Raw genomic sequence first — 23,694 nt, 5'->3', positions numbered from 1 at the left:
AATGTGGGTCTCATTAAGAATGTGATTAGTGAGAAAAATTTCATTAATCTTGATAACACTAATGTCATGAGATGATCCAAGAAAAATATAAATTATTTTATTTTAATTTAATAAGTTTATTTATATTACAATATTTAAAAATATAATTAATGTTAAATAAACTAATATCATAAAATAAAAAACATATCCACAAGAACGCACTGATTTAATGGAAACTTATTTTATACTACATGTAATGGATTTATTTTTTGGGGTTTACAATAAATTATAGAAAATTAGAAATGATATGGTAATTTTATTTGGTTTGGTTCCCCGAACGATCCCATTCTCTCTATTTTCTTTCGACTGGTATCGGGTACAGGCTTGTAGTTTCTTCTTCGTGGATCCATTCAGATCGCATCCAATCCAAACAACGATGTGTTGCATTTGTTTTTCACGATGCTGAACTTGAAGCCGCGCTTCTTCTAATCCACTCAGTTATCACACGACGACTCATTCCGTACACTTCACACTCTCGTCAACAATGGCCGATGTCGCCGGAGCCACAGTGGTGCGAACCCGTCACCTTTCTTTTCAATTGCACTTCAGCTGAAACGATTCTAGTTCCCAGTTTCAGTCAATTGTCATCACCACTTTTTCATTTCTCTCTCTCTTTTTTTTATCTTTTGCTCATTCGGCTCTCTGCAGAGTCCCTCCATCGGGGAAACCAACGATGCGCAGAAGAATGTGTTCGATTTGGGAGCGTTTGTTGGAGACCTAACTTTGGAAGATGATCCAAGCAGGTCTTCTTCACTTTCTACTAAGTTTATTTCCAGTTCGTGCACTTTTGAGCATGCAACTTTTGAATCAAGATTATATTACTAGTTGTTGATTTTGCAGCGATGATATATCGTTGGAAGGACTAGAACAGGAACTAGAAGAGTGTAAGAACAATGATGTGAGTGACTTTGCCGTTGTTGTGTTGAAAACGCTGCTATTGAAATGGATCAGCGTGTATTAAGTTATTATGTTGCTTTGTTCTGTGTAGGTAGTTGCAAATATACTTTCTAAAGGTACCAAACTTAGGGATTATACAAAAGGAGTTGAGAACGATTTGCGCAAAGTTGAATTGGATTCAATTCAGGTTTGTGGTCAATTTTCTGAAAATTTTAACAGCTCCTCCATTTTATTTTGCTTATCCTGGTTATTATGAATATCTGATTAAAGTGTGGTTGGTTGTACTCAGCTAATGCTTTTGCTTTTGCTTGATTTGATGATTAGTTTCCTATTCCCTTTTTTGCAGGATTATATTAAAGAAAGTGATAATCTAGTTTCTCTTCATGATCAAATTCATGATTGTGATAGTATCCTATCACAGATGGAAACTCTTCTAAGTGGATTTCAGGTATGATTTTGGCCAAGTAAGTTTTATCTTGAAGCTTGAATTTGACACTTCAATTTTCCTCTCTTTTTATGAAGACTTATCCCCATGAGAATTATTAGATTCACTCTGCAATGCTGAAATACTTGTTGACCTATATTTCATCTTTAATAGTCATGTAACTAAAACCATGTACGTTCATAGAATACCTTCAATAATTTGAAGGATTTAATAAAAAATTTGGATTACATTTTTCTTGTATATATTGAATATTAAATCATGAAATCTTTCTTATTTTTTATCAGGCTGAAATTGGTTCCATTAGTTCGGACATAAAGATTCTCCAAGAGAAGTCTATGGATATGAGTTTGAGACTTAAGAATCGCAAGGTATGAATGTTTAATTTAGACAAAAAAAATTCAAAGTTGTTCATAAATTGTACCACCCTTTTTGCCTTTGCTTAATAATAATACAACCAAAGCAAAATGACTAGTATTGTGTAACTTACTATCCTTTTTGATCTGGGAAGCAACCTGCATCAGAAGGCTGTTTACACTTAACAATTGGATTTCTTTTAATGTTTATCACATGCTCTTTCTCCATTTTCATCTTTTATATCTACTTGTGTTGATATTTGTCTTGTTTCATCCAACAGGTGGCTGAATCCAAATTGGCTAAGTTTGTGGAGGACATAATAGTCCCTCCAAGGATGGTTGACGTTCTTGTTGATGGAGAGGTATATATATTTTTTTCATGACCTACTTCTCTCCACCAATATTGCATAAGTTGCTTTTGGTGGTGTGGAAAATATTTAATCTTTTCCTATAGTATTATACTATTTTGCTTGCATTTTACATACATTTCAGTTTTCATGACTTCAAAACCAACATTCTAATTGAGGATCTCAGGTGCTTTGTTTGTGACTTTGATTGTTCACACCATCGGTCACGTCTTGTTTATGATGTTATAGACTCAATATCTTATTTTTTACTTATCTAGACATTGGTAGCCATGGAAACATTTATAAAATGTATAATGATTATATTGAATTTGAGAATAATGTCTAGATTGACAGTTTATATTTTCCGCTGAGATACATCTTCTGGATCTTCTTTGATGTTTTTGCCTAGAGTTAGTTTATTTCAATTTAATCATCCTGGTCTATGTTTTGATTTTCATTTAGATCACTTGGTTCTTAATGTGTATAGTTTTCATTATATATTACATGTTACCATTATATTCCCTTTTAATTAGACTTGTACTCTTTGGACTTCTTTTCAGGTCAATGAGGAATATATGAGAACTATTGAGGTTCTCAGTAAAAAACTGAAGTTTGTAGAAGTAGATCCAATGGTTAAAGCTTCAAAAGCTCTAAAAGATGTCCAACCTGAGCTTGAAAAGCTCAGGCAGAAAGCAGTTTCAAAGGTTATTGATGCCTAAAATAATAAGAATAATATTTTTTTCTTGCTGATTTTTCTTTTTATTTGGTTGACCATTTAATAGGTAAAAAAATAATCATCATGACTTTCCATCTGCAGGTGTTTGACTTTATTGTTCAGAAACTTTATGCACTGAGAAAGCCCAAAACAAATATCCAAATACTTCAACAAAGTGTCCTTTTAAAATACAAGTGAGTTTTTCTTATTGTTTCTTAGATCATAGTAGTTTGCTATGGTGGTGTTTTCTTGAGACTTGAGAGTTGAGATAAGTGAAAATATAATTATTTCATTCTGAAACCTGTGTTTCTGGATATCTGTATTTTATGGATTTGGTTACCATTTGAATGGAATGATTTTATTCTTTGTATTACCTTTTAATATCCTGAATTTAACGGATTATTTGATAATTAACCCTTTCCTTTTCTTCAAAATCTATTGGCAACATTTGCTCATGTTTTTTATTTGGATTTGGATGAAATGGAACTCGCTGTTGGTTTTGGCATTTGGTTGAATTGCTATATCACATTTTTTTTGCTATGAAGCTGATTTGTGCTTCATAAGCCACTCCTTGACAGTTTATTCAAAGTCCAATTAATAATTTTTTCTAGCATGTAATTGCATCTACTTGATAACAGCTACAAACTTTGTTTTAAATGTGTCTCTCTTGGATAATTAGATGGTATTCGAGCAAATCTCCTCTTTGACTAAATATTATTTTGTTTAAATTGGTGTGTATTTCAGTCTTTCTTGCACAGTGCCCACTGGCAGCTAATTCATTAGAGCCTTTGGTAATAAACAGAACTGTTAATCTTGAAGAATCTATTTGCTAAGTATTCAATTAAATGTTTTGGTTGCCTGCCAACATTGGAAGGCTGTGAAATATACCAATCTATACTTCACTTTCTTGCCCCCGGCCCCCCTCTCCTTTAAATTATGGAATCACTTTGGTAATGTTGTGTGCTTTTGGTTCTCTATTAATCTAATGAATGAAAGTATACATGTGTAGGTATGTTGTTTCCTTCCTCAAGGAACATGGCAAGGAAATATATAATGAAGTTCATGCAGCATACATTGATACGATGAACAAGGTAACTGTTAAAATTAGAATCTTGAATCAATATTGCTATCAGGAGTAGAAAAGGTTTGGTTGCTTTTGATGTACTTATCTTTGTTTATAATCTTGATCCACAGCATCTGTTTCAAAGTATATTGAACCTTAGATGAACATCATGGCCCATGTGTCTTCAAGAGAGTTTTTTTGTTTGATAAGTTTAGTTTAGTATTTTGAAACCTAAGCCTCCTTTAAATTTGTAATCTGATGACGAAAACCTTGTTTTGTATGATTATGATACTACCTAAATCTAGGTTCAATAATGAAGGAAGCCAAAGCCCACCACACCAAAAATACATAAAATATTTTTTCTTAAATGCAGTTTAAAATGAGACATGGATATGATAGCATTGGAGACTTTATGTAGCTCTGCTTTGGCCTGACAAGGACAACTACTGTATGGAAGATGTTAATGGTTCTAGGTTGATAATCAAGTGTCTTTGATGCTATACCTGATTAGTCTATTGTTAATCTTCACAGATTTGTAGTTCTAAATCATTAATTTGCATAAAAGACTTTGTTTTGGGTTGTATTTGCTGAAATTTGCATAATTAGGCACTTGTCCAATAAACTCTTGTCAAATGAGAGCTTATTCATAAGTCTGATTGTAAAGCTTACTAGTTTCTCCATGAAACTTACTGAAATAAACTAAAAAGAGCCCATGGGAAGGCCATAAGCAACTTCAACAAGCCCAAATAAGCCCTTCACAATCCACACTGGGATAGTTTTAGATAGAATTATAGAAACAGTAAAATTGAAGATAATTTTAAGAAATAAGCTAATGCTGTTGAATGTTTGCAGGTTCTTAGTGCTCATTTCCGTGCTTATATACAAGCATTGGAGAAACTACAATTGGATATAGCAACATATAATGATTTAATTGGTGTAGAGACTAGAAGCAGTGGCCTATTCATAAGAGCAAGGGAACCACTGAAGAATCGATCTGCTGTATTTGCTCTTGGGGATAGGATTAATATATTGAAGGTATAACCCTGTCCAGGAAAAAATAAGGAAATTCATGCAATGTGATTCTCTTTATGACTACTAATCAAATTGGCCTAGAAATCCATGTGTTTATTTAATTTAGTTATATTTTTATTGATGTCAATAGCTTCCTTCAAGGAGTGAAGGTCAATTTTAAAACTAGGAAAAACAATTGTTAGAAAAGAAATACATATTTTTATTTTAGCAAGTTGTGTTTTGAAGATTTAGGGACCTATTACTAATTTTATAAAGCAATAATGATTAGTTAGACGTTACTTTGATTCAACAAATAAATAGATTCATACTAGAAATCACGTTTTGTTAAGATATCCCATATTGACAAGGAACATAGTTAAAATACTCTATATAATGCTTTGGCAACCCTCTCCCTTCTTAAGCTAGCTTTTGGGTTTGAGTTATATTTAGTCCATTTCTAATATGATATTAGAGTCTATCCAATTTTTATTTTGGGTCGCTCATTGATGTCCAGTCTTGCTAATTTCATCTTCCTAATGCTAAGGAGTGGGGGTAAGATATCTCATTTCTAATATGGTATCAGAGTACACTTGTTCCTTTGTTGTAATATTAAGTCATTCTTGAGCTTTGCATGGTTTAATAGGAATTGATATATTATTAGGCGACTCTGCACAGATTTTACAGACTTTTGGATAACTGCGTCATATTTGACTGTACATTAATTGTTCTACTGTTAACAGGATATTGATGAACCTGCATTAATTCCTCATATAGCTGAAGCCAGCTCCAATAAATATCCATATGAGGTCCTATTCAGGAGCTTGCAGAAGCTGCTGATGGATACTGCTACTTCAGAGTACTCTAAAAGTTCACTATGTCATGTCATGTTGTCATAGCATAAAGTCACTATTAAGCATATTGACATTATTTTCATTCATATGCAGATATAATTTCTGTGATGATTTCTTTGGAGAAGAATCTATATTTTATGAAATTTTTTCAGGTATTTTTTATGGACTGTCTTGATTATTTTGAGGAATTTTTCACTTAAAATTAAACAAATAGTATACATAAGGAGGACTTTTAGCTTATTGATATGTGAGGTGAACATTGTTGGATTCATTGTCACCTTGATGAGAACTTAGTTATTGTGAGAAATAAGATGATCATACAAGGAAAGAAGACCAGGAATATTCATATTGGATAGAAAGTTGGAGTGACATCTAGTGAGGAAAAGGAGGTAAAATAGCATCTAATATGGTTTGGGCATTGTGAGAAGAAGACTGCTAAAGGCCCTAGTTATAAGAATTGGTAGATGATGGATAGCCTAATAATTTGGGGTAGAGCTAGATCAAGAAAGAAACTAAATGAAACCATTCAGAAGGATTTGGAATTTAATGATCTCTTCGAAGAATTAGTTATAATGGTTTGAATTCGATTCATATAGCCACCCTACCTTCTGGAAAACGGCTTTGGTGGCGGTTGCTGTAATGATTTGAATTTGAATCAAGAAAGTATATTTGTTAAATTCATTGTGGTATATATTGTATATTATATATTCTAATTATACGAACACCACTAGATCACTTCAGTGTTGAATTCCATTTCATCTCAGAATTGGGTTTTCAAGCAGACCCTTATTATTTGCTCTTTGGTATTTTCAGGTCCATTTGGTGTCATTGATGAGCACTTCAATTCTATACTTCCAAATTGTTATGATGCTATAGGTCTCATGCTTATGATTCGAATAATACACAAGCATCAGGTAATGTTTTACTCTGATTTTGATCTTTGGGTGAAAAGAACATGTCTAAGCAAAAACCATAGTGATGCTAATTAAGACAGTTCTAGCCTAAGTATGTGTCATCTCAATGGATGATTCTTAACAGTTATAGCATTTTATTCCAAGTTCCAAGAATCTAATTCTGAATCTTAACCCCCTCCTGAAATTCTCAAAGGTTGTGTTTGGAATTAAAGAGTTAGAAATAATTTGATTTGATTTATGAATTAATTCTTATGTTTGAAATTCATTATATAAAAAGGGATTTGAATTTATTTACAAATCAGATTCCATGTTTGGAACACATTAAAGATAAATTGAGTTGACTTTATGTTAGAAGTTTACATAAAATAGGTTAAATCAATTTCAACAATTAAAATTAAAATTAAGTCAAATCCAACCAAATTTGAGTGGATTTCTATTTGCACACAACTATTGAAAAGGGATTTCCAAATGAAATCAATTTTTATATCATATCTATATAATCAAAGGATTTCATTTTTAAATCAAATCAATTCTTAAAATATTTGATTCCAAACAGACTGAGAGAGAATTCACTTAACAGTTGGGGGGCTTGGAACATCATTTAGGAAGGAACTACCATATGAATGAATAATGTCAAAATGATCCATGCAACATCATGAATATATTGATGACTCTCTGCTCTTGAACTTTTTTAGCACATAAAACATATGCAGACATAGAACTTTGTTAGAAGCATATAGCAATCAACATAAAAAATTGTAGTGCGCGGCATGTTTTAGCAGATGTACTTGGTGCATTTGAATATATTTCACCTTTACAATCAGCTTGCTACTGACTTTTTCAATTTCAGCTCATCATGTCTCGGAGACGGATTCCATGCTTGGATTCATATTTAGACAAGGTCAGTTTTCTATGCAATGGTTATAGACTTATTTACACTAGATTAGTCTTTTCTTGAGAGTGTTTAGGAATAGCTTTAGTACATGCTTTGAGCTGTGAGTCTAGCTCCATTCACTATAAGGTATTAAAGTCACTTGGATGTAATTCTTGTCGAAATAACAAGAGATAAAAGAGAAAAAGTAAAATATGATTGACATTCTTTGATGACCGGAAAACTCAAACCTGACCAGATTTTCTCCTTGTTTTCATTTGGGATAATGTTCATCGACATTTTTTTTGTATAATATGTTGATGGCTTCCTAACCCTTTGCCCACTTTGAAGTGTGACTGAATTTGCTTTATGACAGCACTAGGTTTTCCAACTTTATTTTCTGCTACATAATGTAAATGACATTTTTGTACAATATATAGAAAATTTATTTATTTGGCAAATATCACAAAGCAGAGTGTGGAGGATATTTATTTTACTTTTTTTTTTTTCCTGAATCCCCGGTCCTCCAATTCATCTTCCTTCTCACCCTTTTCTTTATTACCTCTTCTATTTATATACACATTCTTGGTTTTCTGATATCCCTCTTACTTGCATCTGGCTCATAGTTGGAAGTTACCTTTGGATTTATATGGACTGGGTGCTAATAAGATAATGTGTCTGTATATCATATAGAATTTACTACTATTGATCCCTGATGAAGCTAATTTTATTTTGGGCAGGTCAATATATCCTTGTGGCCTCGATTTAAATTGGTATTTGACATGCACCTCAACAGCTTGCGTAATGCAAATGTGAAGACATTATGGGAAGATGACGTTCATCCTCACTATGTCATGAGGCGTTATGCTGAGTTTACTGCTTCGCTTATCCATTTAAACGCTGAATGTGGAGATGGTCAGGTTAGTATGATAAAAGTTAGAGTCATCCAAGTTCTCTTTTGTAAAATTCTAATATAATCTATCCTCTGATCAATTGCAGCTTGATTTGAATTTGGAACGACTTAGAATGGCTGTTGATGACTTATTTATCAAGCTTGCGAAGAACTTCCCAAAACCAAAATCACAAACTGTGTTTCTTATAAACAATTATGATATGACAATTACTGTTCTGAAGGTAGGAATCTTTAAAATAACAGTTTTAAAGTATAGCTATATCTGCATCAATCAATGGAAAGGTCAAGGGTTTGCAATGTGGTTTTCATAACCAGATAGGTTGTTCTCTGACTTTTGACAACTAAAGTTTTCCCACTGGCTTGATTACAGGAAGCAGGTCCTGAAGGTGGGAAAATTCAAATGCACTTTGAGGAACTGCTAAAGAGCAATACAACAATATTTGTGGTAACCACAATCAATTTCTTGTATATACAGTTTCAATACAATGATAAGTTTGTATTTTGATGGTTTCAGGAAGAAATGTGCACATGAATTTTCTGTTGCTATATATTCACATTCTTGTTTCTTTTGCCATATAATGTTCACATCTAAGACCCGCCTAGAAAATTGTAGTGTTTCAAGTCCTAAACTTGAGATAATGACTTTCAAATAACACTAGCATGCTGAGTCTCTCCACCATTCAATTCATGAGAACTCAATTTGTTACTTGTGAAAGGAAGTGGAAACCATTTAGGCAGATAAGACCTCAGAAATGATGACTATGATCTCCAACTTGGAGAAAGGACCTACAATAGTTATAAATATAACAAGTGGTTTAAATTAGAAAAAGGGGAAAGGGTGCCTATAAATTATACTAGGCAAAGAAATATATAATTTTCCCGCTTGTTCTCACGTGTGGTTGTCCTCACTGTTCTCTTCATCCCTTGTAGGAAGAACTGCTTCAAGAACATTTTAATGATTTAATCAAGTTTGTAAAGTCCAAAGCCTGTAAGTATCATAACAATGACACATTGTTTTCTTTCTTTTTTCTATTTTGAAAAATGTGGGCTTGATTGTGTGTAATTTATCAGCCGAGGACCCAACATCAAGTCCGGATAAGCCCATAACTGTTGCGGAAGTCGAGCCACTAGTGAAGGATTTTGCGAGTAGGTGGAAGGCTGCAATAGAGCTGATGCATAAAGACGTTATTACTTCTTTCAGCAACTTCTTGTGTGGTATGGAGATTTTAAGGGCTGCCTTGACTCAATTGTTGCTTTATTACACAAGACTCTCGGATTGCATTAAGAGAATCGTCGGTGGATCTGCATTGAACAAGGATCTTGTTTCCATATCTTCAATCATGTATGAAATTAGGAAATACTCGCGGACTTTCTGATTTGTCGAGGATGTCATAGTTATTTACCGGATCTAATTCACAATGAATGCTATTCCATGTAGTATTATGCCAAAAAACAACTCTCTTGGATCCTGTATGTAAATGAAAAGATAGTTTGCTTCTTTCGGGAAACCCAAATAAGTGAGCTTTTTTTTGTGCAACCTATTTGGGAATTACAAAAGTACAAGTAAAAGAGAAAGCACACTGTTGTTGTATAATGGAAGACACATCAGTTGTTCATGTTTGTTTTTTTCTTATATATATTTTGAGTAATTTCTTGTAGACTTTTTTATCAAACCATGATTTAAGCATTCTCTACAGATAGCCAATGACACTAGATGCAATAATAATAGTGAAATCCATGAATTCACAGAATATGAAGATGCATGCCAATGTATCAATACATGCCGTTATTACTCTGCCTTCGTCACCCTCAAAAGACTTTCAGTAGGCAGGGGTTTTTTGGTGTTAGCATTCGAGTGGCCGAATAATCATAAAGCAAAAGCATTTGCTCTATTTTGATCAGTGGCAGCCCTATTGCTATTAACCATCATATAATCAGGGAGAAAAGAACGCTGTAAATAATGTTTTTATAATTTTTTGGGTACATTATATTGGATGGAAGGAAGAGTGAAAAGGAGAAAAACTAATGACGGGCCAAGGCGATGATGAAAATATAAAAGCTGTGTCGGAACAAAAATATAATTCTTTTTTTGGAGGGGAGGGATATATGAAAGTTATCACTTTCATTTATAATATATTTAAATTTCATATTACAATTTAAAGAATATTTAATTTTGATAGATTTGATGAGTTCAACCTGTTTTGACCTAAGCCAAGATAAAAAAGAAAAAAAAAAAACGGCATGAAATAAACAGACACAGAAGGCAAAATATGTTGAATTCATCAAAACTAAACAAAAAATGGTAGGTTCATTCAACAGAAATTAAGCTGTCCTTCCATCTCAGTGTATGAAAAGTTGAAAGCCGAATTCTCCGATCTGCAAATCAAATACAATGACCTTTTAGCAGCACACCACAAAACCTGCAAAGAGGTGCCTTTTTTTACTTTTACTTTTTACTCAGCAAGACTGTTTGTTTACTGTAAATATTTGTAGTTAAAATACAGTCTGTGATAAGTTGACGAGAGAATTTTCATCGGAGAAGTTTATTCAGACAAGTACTTGAAGCTTATCTACTGTTGCAAAACGATTGTGGGTTCTAGATGACAGGTGAAATAAATATATTTTTAAAGCATGTGATGAAAGTGGGATCCTTGATTAGCCACAAGATTATGGACTTGAAAATGTTGGTTATGATGGATTAATGTCTTGTGTGGTTAGGGAACTTGGCTATGTTTAGGGGGTTTGGGCATTGGAAGGTAATGTATCATAGGAAAAAGGCTATGGACCTGCATAGAAGGGAAGGAGATTGGGGACTGACAGAGGAGAAGGAAGCAGAACATCAGCCAATCATTATCTCTGCTTGATAATGTATCATGGATTTTTTGTGGCCACAAAATGTGTGGCATGTCTAACAAGAATGTGAGAAGTGATAAGAGTTCATTTTAGTCATATTACCATCGATGGAGTGAATGGATATTGGATAGTCAAGATTGTTTTACTTAAAACTAATTTTGACCATCCACTTTGATTGTATGATCAAGATTAGCAGATCCTCTCATCACTCACATGTTACCCTTCTTATATATACGGACAAGCAAGATTAACAGTTACTTAAAGTCGCATAACCTTTTCAAAAAGTTGTGATTTTGTGTTTTAATTTTCATAATTTATAATAAGATATAATGGTCAATATTTGTCCATCTAAATTTCACATATAAAAGGCCCTCTCCCTTGATACGCGTCTAATACACATGATGGCATACGCATGCATGTACACATTTGCTTGTCAAGTCAAAATTTATCAGGATTGGAGGAATGTGATATGTTGGTTATTGTGGGTTCCCTCACATAGGAGTAAAATGGATACAAATGATTCTACAAAATCTTGCCTTCTATTAGATGTATTCTTAAATATGTTAACTTTCTATATAATGATTGATCACCATATAAGTGGATTGTGACTCTAGCAAACTTGCAAATCCTAGTATCACTAATCTAGGGAGAGTTCTACCGATCCAATTTTCTAGTTTGATGGATGCTAGGGTTTATTCAATGTGTACCATACTGTTTCACAGTTAGAAGAAATGAAAAGCTCGCATGCCTTGGCAGCGGCATCTACGAAGGAAACAACTGATAGTGAATCTCCTAAAGATGGGCTCTAAAGCTTCTGCATTGAAACTTGCAATTCTTGGAGGTCCATACAGGTGTATTTAACCTGGTTTGCAATTTTTCCAATGTTTTCTTCTTCTTCTTCTTTTTTTCAGTGGGGGTAGTGGTGACTACTGATTGTGAAAAATACTTCTGGAAATTTGGTTTTTAACCAAACTCAAACGGTATCATGTAATTCATGTATTTGACATCACCTTCTGGTGTAAAATTATCATTTTTGTTGTTGGGGAGTGACTATTGGTTGATTTTGGTAATGTTTTGTTTTGTAATTTTGTTCACTGTTCCTTGTCTTTGGTGGATTCTGTTGTAACTTGTAATCACTTCTTCCTTTTACTTAAGCTGTGATTTATATTGGTAAAATGGTGTTGATTTCTTATCAAGTTATTCTGATATGTAACAGAATTGCAATGGAATGGATTTTCAAGTTTCAATGATATTTTTAAGTTTTTGCCTGTTTTAGTTTCTTCACTTGCGCAAAAACTAGGCAGAAGAAAGTGCGAACCACCAGTTTATGGTCTAAGCGGTCATAACCCTCGACCCTCTTAATGCATAATATTCTACCCCCTCTAATGTCATATGCTCCTTGATCCTGGAGGAAATGATAAGTCTAATTAAACATTTTGCCACGTTTGATGTTTTCTTCTCTCGGGGAGCAAAAAATATCTAATTTATGTTACGGCAAATCTTAAAAATCACGTAACCTTCCTAATGCCACTGCTAAACTTGTTATAACAGTGAGTGACAGCACTTAGTTCAGCTTATTTTTATCATTTTTGTGAGAGAGCTTTTGGAAAACAAATGATTATGAAGTTTTCAAGATAGGTGTTTGGTGTTTTCTAATTATGAAGTTAATATTCCTTTCAATTCAAATTATCCGTCTTTTTTATTAAATAATAGTATAGTTCAAGAAAGTGGAGTATTTTTTAACAACACCTTTAGATGCTTAACTAATTTATAATTACACTAATTGTTTAAATAAGAATATTTTAGTTAAAAAAAGTTATTTTTGTCGTAATAACTTGTGCAATAAATAAATTTTTAACATGTATGTATTATTTTAAACAATAGATCTTTTAAAATGAAGAGAGAATTTGTGTGATGGCTATTCTTGTCTTTCCATTTTCTGAAAGTAAATCGCCATTTACCCCATTCTCAGTTACCATGTTAATGCGGCGGGGAAAAAAATAACTTTATCATGTTTGAATTGAGGCTTTGTTTAACTTAGTAGCAATGTTTAAAAAAATAATAATCTAAACCATTTAACTTTTGAGTAATGATTCAAATGGTTCAGATAATAAATTGTAATGAAATGGTTGAATTATAACTACTAAATAAAAGGTTCAAATGGCCTTTTAGTTTTACGCGTAAAGGTTAATTTAAATTTGGTGATTATAAGAAAATGGTCCAGGTGTGATTACTTGGAAGAACTCTGATGTTCATGTCTATTAATACCTCGTCCTAGAGACCTTACGTTATACCAACTCCTCCCAGAATGTCACATGATGCACAATTAACATAGTATTCTCACTCATTGATGTTTCCCCATTCACAAACCCAATAGCACAACCTAACAAAATTCCACATCCAATCTTGGCTTCTAGATGGATGACCGTTGCAAAACTTTAAAGATTTTGCATAAAGTCAAGAGTTCCAAAACCTTTCTCCCATAATAATAATAATAGTAGTAGTACATAAAGTGATGGTTTGACTTGTCATAAAATGACCTTGGTATTAGTCACTAGATATGAAAAAAAATGATTTATCCCGAATTACCAAAGGAAAAAAAATGATTTATCCAGCATTTTTTATAGGAGCCAAATTGAATATAAACATCATATAAGAGACTTGATTAAAAATAAATGTTAAGTATACAAACCAAAATAAAAATTTAATCATGCAAGTTATTGTCATGCTAGTTTATGTCATACATATATGGTCTATTTCAAAGAATAGAAGCCAAGATGAGAGAATGAAGAATAACATAAAAGTGTGTAATTTATTTTCGTTCTGTCATTTAGTTTTACAATGAGAAAAAATTGACACCTTAAAGTTAAAAGTACTTGGGATGCTTATTTTTTATGTCATTTTGTATACATTTTTTTTCCTTTTACTTTAAAAAAATAACTTTTTTCCCTTTATTTTATTTTTTCCCCAAAAACTTACCAATCATCTCACTTTCTACTAAATTTATTTTCTTCCATTTTACTTTCTTTCTTAAGCCAAACATACCTGTGTTGATTATATTATTCATGTAAAACATACATCCTATTATCATCTCTAGAAAAAAATTCAAAAGTTTTAAAATGCAAAGAAAATAAATACTCTTATAAATTAATGTGACAATAATATTTATATTATGATCTTTTTTACATCATTTCAAATTAAGAAAAAAATTTATAATTATGCATATATATTATATTAAAAAAAGTTAAAATGTCTATAAGAACTGCTGTGTTCAAAAAATTTAACGTGAATCTCTCTCTAATTATAACTTTTTAAAAATCTATTTGTTTAAATTAAAAAAACACATGTAAGGATTAAGAGTTAAGTTAAAATTGTAATCCAATTATAATTAAACAGAAAATAAGAAAGAGAAATTTGTTTTAGTCAAATGAAAGGAAAAATCTTCTATTTGTGTGGAGAGGAAAGAGAAATGTTTGTCCTTTGTCGTGTATATTAGGCAGCTAGAATTTAGGGAGAATATAAGCCGTTTAAGAAATAAATAAAATGAGGTAAAGGGTCTAAGGCGAGGTGAGTGAGTGAGTGACTAGGATTTAGGACGAAGCCCAACCCTTATCGGTTATGTATATTTGGTTGTCAGTGTCGCTGTCTGTGACTACTCCTACTCTTTACTTGTCTGTCACCCATACAAATATCCACGTCCCACTCCTTCTCATAAATATTATTACACTTTTTTAATTTTAAAATGGAGATACATGTGATGAAGTTATCAACAAGTGGTTCATACAAGTAACATCGGATCAATTAAATTCATTTAAATAGTTATTTTTATCTTTAAATATATAATTCAATGATAAATATGTCATTCAAAGATGATGAAAATATAGTCACCGAATACATGAGAATAAATTTGTTGGTAAAGAAAATCCTAAAAATGATCTTCTAGAAAAATAATAATAATTTTTTTTTATCAAATTTAATAAATACTTACTAAGATGATGGATAAAAAAGATATGATGATGGGTCAAAATAAGAGAATGTGACTCAAAAATCAGAGGTTTCAGTTCAGACTTGAGAGTCTCTCCGTCCTTCTAAGATAGAGTGTTTTGTTTTCATTATAAAAATAAATTAAAAATATCTAAAAAGAAAATTTGCAGTGCGAGCCCTGGCAGCACACACATCTTTGTGTCTCAAAAATGGAACCTATTGACAACCATCTCACCTCTTTCTTCCACCACCACCAGCAACAACAACAACACCACCAGCACCAGCACCAGCATCCGCCGCCGCCGCCGCCGACCACGGCGTCGCCGACCAACGGTCTCTTGCCGAACGCGGATGGGTCCCACATGCTGTACCCTCACTCGGTCGCGTCCGCGGTGTCGTCGCAGCTTGAACCGGCGAAGCGGAAGCGGGGGCGGCCGAGGAAGTACGGCACGCCGGAGCAAGCTCTGGCCGCGAAGAAAGCCGCTACGACGTCGTCTCAGTCGTTCTCTGCGGACAAGAAGCCCCACTCTCCGACCTTCCCTTCCTCTTCTTTCACTTCCTCCAAGAAATCCCTTTCCTTCGCTCTAGGTTCGCTTTCCCTTTCTCAATTTCATTATCTAATTCTCCTGGAGATTTCAAATTCTGCTTCCGGAGTGTGATTATTTCGAGGTGTTTGTTTGTTTCGCGTTTAGTGTTTCTTTCTAATTTGAAAACTGTTAAGATTGGGATTGCGAGTGAGTATAGTATTTCATACAAGTTTTGAGGTGTTTCTTAGTTATATATGAAGTATGAACTGTTTCGTTAGCTCAAGGTTTATGCTTTCGACTCCATCTTAAGAACTTAAAAAAGTATGGAATGCATGATAAAGGGCAGAATTTTAATTTGATGCTAATGGGGTGATGCAGGCAATGCAGGGCAAGGGTTCACTCCGCATGTGATTTCTGTTGCCGCTGGTGAGGTACGCGTTGTTCTCACTTCACAGACCTCCAATATGTTTGTTTGTTGATTTTAGATTTCTGCATCTGCTTGCTTGCTGCACCGGGCAACTAGAGTGACTTACCTGTAATAAAGTCCCAAATGTTTTGGCTATTATATTATATTTATTTAATAAACCATCAATTTCATCCCTAAAAAAGTGTTACTTTCTCTTCTAAGTAGTTCCTAATAAAATAAACAAATCATATAAGCAATCTTTCAGCTATTAGAAATCCTATTAATTAGTCTTTCTAAAATTGAAAAATCCTTCGATTAGTCCCGGGACATTAGTAAAATATATAAACGTAGTGACTAAATTGATGGATATTCAATATATAATTTGATTACTTTAATGACTATTTAAGAGAGAGGGTAATACTTGAGGGACCAAATTGATGATTATATATGCACCTGGATATATATATATATATATATATATATATATATATATATATATATAAACAGCCCGACAATCTATATTCTATTCTGCTAACAATGGCAACTAAGTTGTGCATGTAATTTTAATTATCTACTGCCTTATAAATATAACTGCTGGGTATCGTTAGAATTGGAAAATTCAACTGCCGACTCTTACTAATTAGTGAGAGTATAACTGAAATTTAGAGTTGGCTTGTAAAATAAATGGATTACTCAGCATGGCTCATTTATTTAAACGAGCTTAACTGAAAGCTTTATTTTTGACTTATTTATAAAAAATAAAGCTTGAGTTTGGTTTCTTTAGCTCATTTTTAACTTAATTATTTTTGCTTTTGTGGAAATTTTCCTTAAATTATTTTTAAACTTTAACAATTTAGTATTTCATAAAATATTTGAATACTAAATGATAATATACAAATAGAAGTATGTGCTCAACATGTAGTATGCTATAGCAAGATCTCTCTCTCTCTCTCTCTCTCTCTCTATATATATATATATATATATATATATGTAAAGCATGGACTTGGTTCATTTAAAATTTTAAATTACTGAGCTCAATGCCAAGCTCAAGTTTGTTTATTTAATTAAAAAAACGAGCTTGATCGAACATTTGACAAGTCAAGTTTAAATAGTTCATGAATAGCTCAGCTCATTTACAATCCTACTAATTAGTAATTATTATATGGTTTGTTCCACCCCCTCCTATATAGTCATATCGGTATTTGTTCATCCTATATGGTTATCCATCTGTGTTGTGGTGATTTCAGTTTTGTCAAATGGTAATTTCTTGGTAGATCATGTTCTATGTTACTTAGTGAGTTTATGGAGAGAGATTTGATAAATAATGTGACAATAATGTCTCGTAATTGAGATGGTGTATTGGGAGGGAGTGATCTACTGCAATTCAGGGATAATGCCTTTTAGGGGTCAGCATAGTCACACTGGGGTCCCTTGGCTGAAGTTCACCAAGTTGCACCTGCTTAAGGGTTCCTATAATGAATCCAGGTGAGGCACAATGGATGTGCCTAATAGCTAGCTAACCTGTGGATGTGATGTGAAGTTGTGAACTGTCAACAGTCAGAATAATTTTTCTTGATTTATTTTCTGCATTTCCAAACAAAAAATTATTTTAGTTAACTATGCTTTTCTGTATTTTTTCTGATGTTATTCCATTTCTCCTTGGTAGTTCACCACTATTTATATAACTTGAAAATTTCCTCCATCCATGATTTTGAATATATTATGTTTTGTCATTTGTCCAGTTTTATTTTCAGCTTTCTTCTGTATATGTGCTTCTTCTATAACTGTTTAACTGTGCACTCAATAGGATGTTGGCCAGAAAATTATGTTATTTATGCAACAAAGTAGGCGTGAGATGTGTATTCTGTCTGCATCTGGTTCCATCTCTAATGCCTCTCTTCGCCAGCCAGCAACCTCAGGAGGCAGCATTACCTATGAGGTAAAATATTGGTCACTTTTTTTCATCATATCTTTTTGTTATATTCTAATAGCTATTCTTCAAACAATCTTTCTATAAAAGGAAAAGGAACTGTTGAAACTTGCAACTTTGGTCAAAATCTAGTTTATGTGAGTATTAAGATAACCAAGGCTCAAAATCTTGTTATGTTGTTTTGGATTTTATTGTTTATTTGGGTAAATTAAGATTTACACGCTCTTCCCTAGAGAGATTAATGTTTGTTAAACTTTAGTTATTGAATGTGCATAGGCCTCTTAAAGATAGTTGCCATTACCAACAATGTTGAGTGTCACGGAGAGAGAAACTGTCTTTTTTTTAACGTTATAAAAAAAGATAGTTTCTGTCTCTGTGACACTCAATGTTATTGGTAATGGCAACACTTTTTAAACTTTAACCATCAAATAATAAAAATAAAGATTTTGGGTGAAGTTCCAAAGGTGCTAGTAGGACTAGTAAACATTATCTCGTTCTTAAAAGTCCTAAAATTGATAATCGGATGTTGAAAAATAGTTTCCAGTGACACTAAAAGTTGCAGAGAGGAAAAATATTCCTGGGAGAGATGACGATCGTATTTGGACCCAATGCGTACCAAAAACTAACCATGACAAGGAGGGAAAGTATCCACTAAATGGGTTTGGGACCAGGTATAAATACTTGCAAAAAATTAAAGGAATAGGTGTGGCATCCCCCCCCCCCCCCCCCCCCCACACACACACACATCATTTAATATATTAAATCTAAAATTAGAAATATTAATATTTAATTACTTATTCAACAATGCAAATTATAATTGATCGAAGTCTACACGGATCATGTACTTCTCATCTCAAAACCCTAAGTGCTGTTGTTGTGACTTTGTTGTCTAAAGTCTTCACGGCTTCATATTCATCTAGTTATGGGAGCAGTTGGTTGTTCTTCCATCCAACTTGCAGTAGAATTTTTAATTAATGTTCTTTGTTTTGTTGATTTTTCAGAATTAATTTCAGTATTTAAAATAGCATTTTGTTTTACTAGTTTGTCAAAGAAAATTCATTAAATGTATGTAGCTACCAAAGGGTACAGGGATGGACACTAAAGTTGCTACTGATGTGGGTATGGGTTTGGAGATGGGTATTTGTTTTAAATGTTGGTGTAGGAATGGATACTATAGTGCCCTTTTTCAAATCTTATCCATTTCCTTCCCTATTAGGAGGCTTATTCATAATAGTTTACCACCATTGAGAGGATCATTTACTATAATTGGACTGAAGTGTAACATAATTCTGGAGTGGATGGAGAATGTAATTTTTAAAATTGGAGGAAAAGGAAGTGTAGTTTAAGCATTACTTGTGGGAGGAAAATGTAATTCACCCTTTAATTTAAGTTTTTCTCTTGCCATCAGTAAAATTTTCAAATCTGCTCTGAATCCTCTTGCTTCTCAATTATACTGATAAAAAAATTTGGTTTAGAAACTTTAATTTAAAAATATTATTTAAGAACTATAACTAATTTTCTCTCCATATTTTTCTGATGCTCAAAGTTGGAAACTTAACAAAATGGTTTTGTTTTCCGTAGTTAGCTCTTGCACCCTCTTACAAGAAAATTGATCTTCATTCTTCAGTTACCTGCCAGAGCACAGACACTAAGGTCCTTTATGAAAACTGTCTATATTAGATTATGACTACTCACTTAAAGTTAGTGCCAAGAAGCAGTAGACTAGTAATATTGTCACTGAATTAACTATCAAGTAGGAGTCATAGTCTACAGCTTAATGAACATATGACTTATTGCTGAAAATAATAATTGTTAATTTTTTAGTCAAATTAATTTGCTTTGTCATATTTGATAGTCATGTGCTCATATTGCAGTCATAACAGTTTAACTGTTTCTTGCTTTGACATCAGGGTCGGTTTGAGATTATTTCACTTACTGGTTCTTATGTCCGTAATGAACTTGGAACTCGAACTGGTGGTCTCAGTGTATGCTTATCTAATACTGACGGGCAAATCATAGGTGGTGGAGTTGGTGGGCCACTTAAAGCAGCTGGTCCAGTTCAGGTAATTTCAGAAAGAACTATAACTGAATTTGTGGGTGGGAGATGTGAGCTGTGCCTTACATCTCTTTTTCTTGGTCTTGATCAATATGCCATTTATGCCTTGAAAAGTTGTAGGCCAAATCATTAAGGACTTTAAATGATGTGTCATTGACCATGATTTATGATTAGGACATTATGTCATCATTTGATTAATATAACCAACCTCATATAGTTATATCTACTTAATGTCAAATTCCACTATTTTATCTGTCTTCACACTGCCTGATATGAAGAATTACAGCATGAAGTACTTTTTATGAAAGGTTAATCTACACAGGTCATCGTTGGAACATTCTTTATTGACAACAAGAAAGATAATGGTGCTGGTTTAAAAGGTGATGCCTCTGCCAGCAAGTTGCCATCTCCAGTTAGTGAACCGGTATCAAGTTTAGGTTTCCGCCAATCAGTTGACTCTTCCAGTGGTAATCCAATCCGCGGAAATGATGAGCATCAAGCTATGGATGGAAGTCATTTCATGATTCAACAGCTTGGTTTGCATGGAACACCTCCCCGATCCACAGACTGGGGTCGTCCGGATTCAAGAAATACCGGTTTTGAGTTGACAGGTACAGACTAACCCGCCCCTTCTAATACTTTCATTATGGTGCAATAAGGTTTCCTATCTGCAGGAAGGACAGGTCATGGGGCGCACCAGTCTCCTGAGAATGGAGGCTATGACCAAATTCCCGATTGAAAAACCAAGATGGCTTTTTGGATTTGATAGCAGTGATAAATGTGTGATAGATGTATGATATCTCTACATACCAGCAGTCTTTGTCACGCGATGCCGTTTATAGTATGCATCATTCATTAAGGATCGTGGCTTCTGAAAATTAATACTCGTGGATGTCCTTGAAAATATTGTTCTGTCTCATTTACTCATGTTGTATTTATAAATCACTAAATCGGGGTTGCTTACTTCATTTTTGCGGGCCTGTTAGTTTATACCGGGATAAATATAATAGATATATGCTTCCTAGATTAGCTAATCTACTGTGGAATATATTTTCTTCAATTTTCAAGTGTAGTGTGAGATGGGTGGCTTCATTTTGTCTTAGGTGGCGTTAGTTATATATAAAGCTCAGAAGTTTTAAATAAGTAATTTTTTATTAACTTTTTCAATAGTGTTTTTCTCATACGATTATTAAAGTTGGTTATCAATTCCGATGGAGAGTTAGATAGAACGGACATACTAAAAAAGTTTGGGATAGTTGGTAGCTTTTTTAGCATGTTAACAAAAGTTTGGTTTTCTTCTAATGTTTATGAAAGAACTTTGTTAGAAAAGGTGAAAGTTATTTCAGTGGTTTTTACGCACGTCTTGAAAAGATAAGTGTTGACTGTTTGTTAGAGAATATTTTGATTTTTGAGTGTATGAAAAATTTAAGGGATATTTTAAAGTTACACTGTCAAATTTCAATGGCGTTTTTTTTTTAAATCCTTAACATGTCCTCTGTTTACATTGTTAATTACCAATGTACAAAATGTGCCTCAAAGTGAACAGAATTGTCAATTCTGAGAGACAAATACGCAATTAGGCAAAGTCTTAACTATACATACTAAAATAGATGGAATCCGTTACAAATGTATATCAGATTTACAAATTTTTAACCACATATTTGTTTACGCAATTTTTTAATTTAGTTAACAGTATGAGATAATTAAAAATGATGTATAGAACTGATATAACATGTTATTCACTTAAGCTTAATTATATGATAAAAATTATTCACTTAAATTTTTTTTTTTTTATTTCATACATCTAATATTAGTTCTTTTTTTTTTTTAAACAATTGATAGAAGAGTTGGTGGTAATTGCACCTGTAATGATGGCATTTGTAAGTGGACGACCATGTTGAATAATAAATATGAATGTCACAGTGATTTACCTTTTGAATCAGATATTAAATAGCCCAGTTAAAACTATATCAACTCTCAACCTCAAGTGCGTTTCCTTTTTCCATTTTTTGAAAGGAATGTTATCAAAGTGTTCTAAAATATTTCTCAACAAATTGAAAATAATGTTCTTATATAAAGTATTAGTAATATATTTTTATCTCAGTTTTATAATGTATATTTATCTCAATTAATAAATAATTTTGAAACAAGAATTTCCCCACTAAGATAGGAAAATAATCAATAGATTTCAAATGCTATTTAACATCTAGAAAGGAAAAAGGAAAGGAAAAGATTAAAAAAATGTAAATATCATATGACAAAAAGAGAAAATAAAGGAAAATGATAAACACTAATAAAGTGATTAATAAATAGAAATCTCTATCCTATCATCATCTGGCCAATTTTATTTTATAGAAATATGAAATGATTGTAAGTGAAAGAAAAACACCACAATATTTAATCTGTTCAAATTTTAATGATTAGACATTCAAATTGGTCCTTGAATGTGTCAACTTGTGATAATTTGATCCTAAAAGATAGAAAACAAAAATTTAGTTCCAAGTGCAAAAAAAAAAAAATGCAACAAATTTCCTATATTGTAAGTTTCTCCATTAACCCAAATGTCTTTGTCTATGTGGCATCTTTAGACCCATTTGTCATTGAAAAGAATGTTAGGTGTGTTGATTTCATAGATAAACTAAATTGTCATATGCGAGAAAAAAAGAAATAAAAGAAAGAGTAATTGTGAAAAGAGGCAAAAAAAAATAGTAAAAATCTAAACTTGTATGTGATAATTTAGTCTCGAGAAAATAACATAGTTAATATTTTTTTCGATGACAAATAGATATAAAGGTACCACATATATAAAGATGTTTAGGTTAACAAAAGATATTTAATGATATGATGAATTTGTTATATTTTTTGTACGTTTAAAAATTAAGTTTTAATTTTTTATTTGTTAAGGACCAAACTATCATAAGTTGACACGGTTAAATTGAATATTTATGATTTTTCATTGTTTAGAAGCGAACAAATAAAATAAATCATTAAAGTATATGAGTAATTCTTAAAGTATTAAATATTCATCTATTATTCTATTTAGTCCATATATTAATGTTTTTTATTAATGTTTAGAAATTAATTTGAATGTTTTTCCAATACTTGAGGGAAAATTTAGTATAGTTTCTAATTATCTATACAATTTGTTTACTTTAAAGACTATATACGAGAGAAAGTTGCAGTAAAATAAATATAAAAGAGAAAGTAATACTTTAAGAATGTGAAATTGAAAGTTTAATCACATCAAAACAATTGGATTTTATATAGACTTGTTTTCCACTCTTTCCAACAATTTGGACAAAAAAGAAATGAAAGATTTTTTTATTATTATATAATAAAAAGAAAGTTATTTTATTAATACTTTCTCTTTTTTTCCATTTAAGATATTTGTATTATTTTACATACATATTATTTTTTTCATTTTCTTTCACTTAGTCTCATATTAAATAACTTAAAAGTTTTTCAGTAAAAAAAAACTTAAAAGTTATTGTTTTTGTTTTTAGTTATTATCTATCCCTT

The 23,694-nt window shown here is 32.3% G+C and overlaps 2 protein-coding genes across 5 annotated transcripts; both read left to right on the top strand.

Annotated features, from left to right (window-relative positions):
• Positions 1 to 255: 255 nt before the first annotated feature.
• LOC100817329 (vacuolar protein sorting-associated protein 52 A) lies at positions 256 to 10,054 on the top strand. 2 transcript variants are annotated; one of them, XM_003554679.5, is made up of 20 exons: positions 256 to 550; positions 688 to 782; positions 880 to 937; positions 1,028 to 1,123; positions 1,283 to 1,384; positions 1,666 to 1,749; positions 2,016 to 2,096; positions 2,642 to 2,785; positions 2,899 to 2,990; positions 3,806 to 3,887; positions 4,712 to 4,894; positions 5,611 to 5,726; positions 5,815 to 5,873; positions 6,535 to 6,635; positions 7,486 to 7,536; positions 8,247 to 8,426; positions 8,506 to 8,640; positions 8,790 to 8,864; positions 9,350 to 9,407; positions 9,491 to 10,054. In XM_003554679.5, the coding sequence occupies exons 1-20, from the start codon at positions 524 to 526 to the stop codon at positions 9,793 to 9,795; spliced, it is 2,124 nt and encodes a 707-aa protein (XP_003554727.1). In that variant the 5' UTR covers positions 256 to 523; the 3' UTR covers positions 9,796 to 10,054. The 2 variants fall into 2 exon arrangements, with proteins under 2 accessions (XP_003554727.1, XP_040868683.1); XM_041012749.1 differs by lacking the exon at positions 256 to 550 and having other exon boundaries at positions 705 to 782; positions 865 to 937.
• A 5,215-nt stretch (positions 10,055 to 15,269) lies between these two features.
• LOC100816781 (AT-hook motif nuclear-localized protein 14) lies at positions 15,270 to 21,209 on the top strand. 3 transcript variants are annotated; one of them, XM_003554678.4, is made up of 6 exons: positions 15,270 to 15,844; positions 16,162 to 16,214; positions 17,997 to 18,128; positions 20,030 to 20,182; positions 20,498 to 20,786; positions 20,850 to 21,209. In XM_003554678.4, the coding sequence occupies exons 1-6, from the start codon at positions 15,466 to 15,468 to the stop codon at positions 20,912 to 20,914; spliced, it is 1,071 nt and encodes a 356-aa protein (XP_003554726.1). In that variant the 5' UTR covers positions 15,270 to 15,465; the 3' UTR covers positions 20,915 to 21,209. The 3 variants fall into 3 exon arrangements, with proteins under 3 accessions (XP_003554726.1, XP_006604863.1, XP_040868682.1); XM_006604800.4 differs by having other exon boundaries at positions 20,835 to 21,209; XM_041012748.1 differs by having other exon boundaries at positions 15,315 to 15,844; positions 20,859 to 21,209.
• Positions 21,210 to 23,694: the final 2,485 nt, after the last annotated feature.

Source organism: Glycine max, chromosome 19, assembly GCF_000004515.6.
Source record: "Glycine max cultivar Williams 82 chromosome 19, Glycine_max_v4.0, whole genome shotgun sequence".
In the NCBI taxonomy this organism is placed as follows: domain Eukaryota; kingdom Viridiplantae; phylum Streptophyta; class Magnoliopsida; order Fabales; family Fabaceae; genus Glycine; species Glycine max.
Note: the sequence above shows the minus strand (reverse complement) of the source record. Positions and strands in the feature narration are given on the sequence as shown.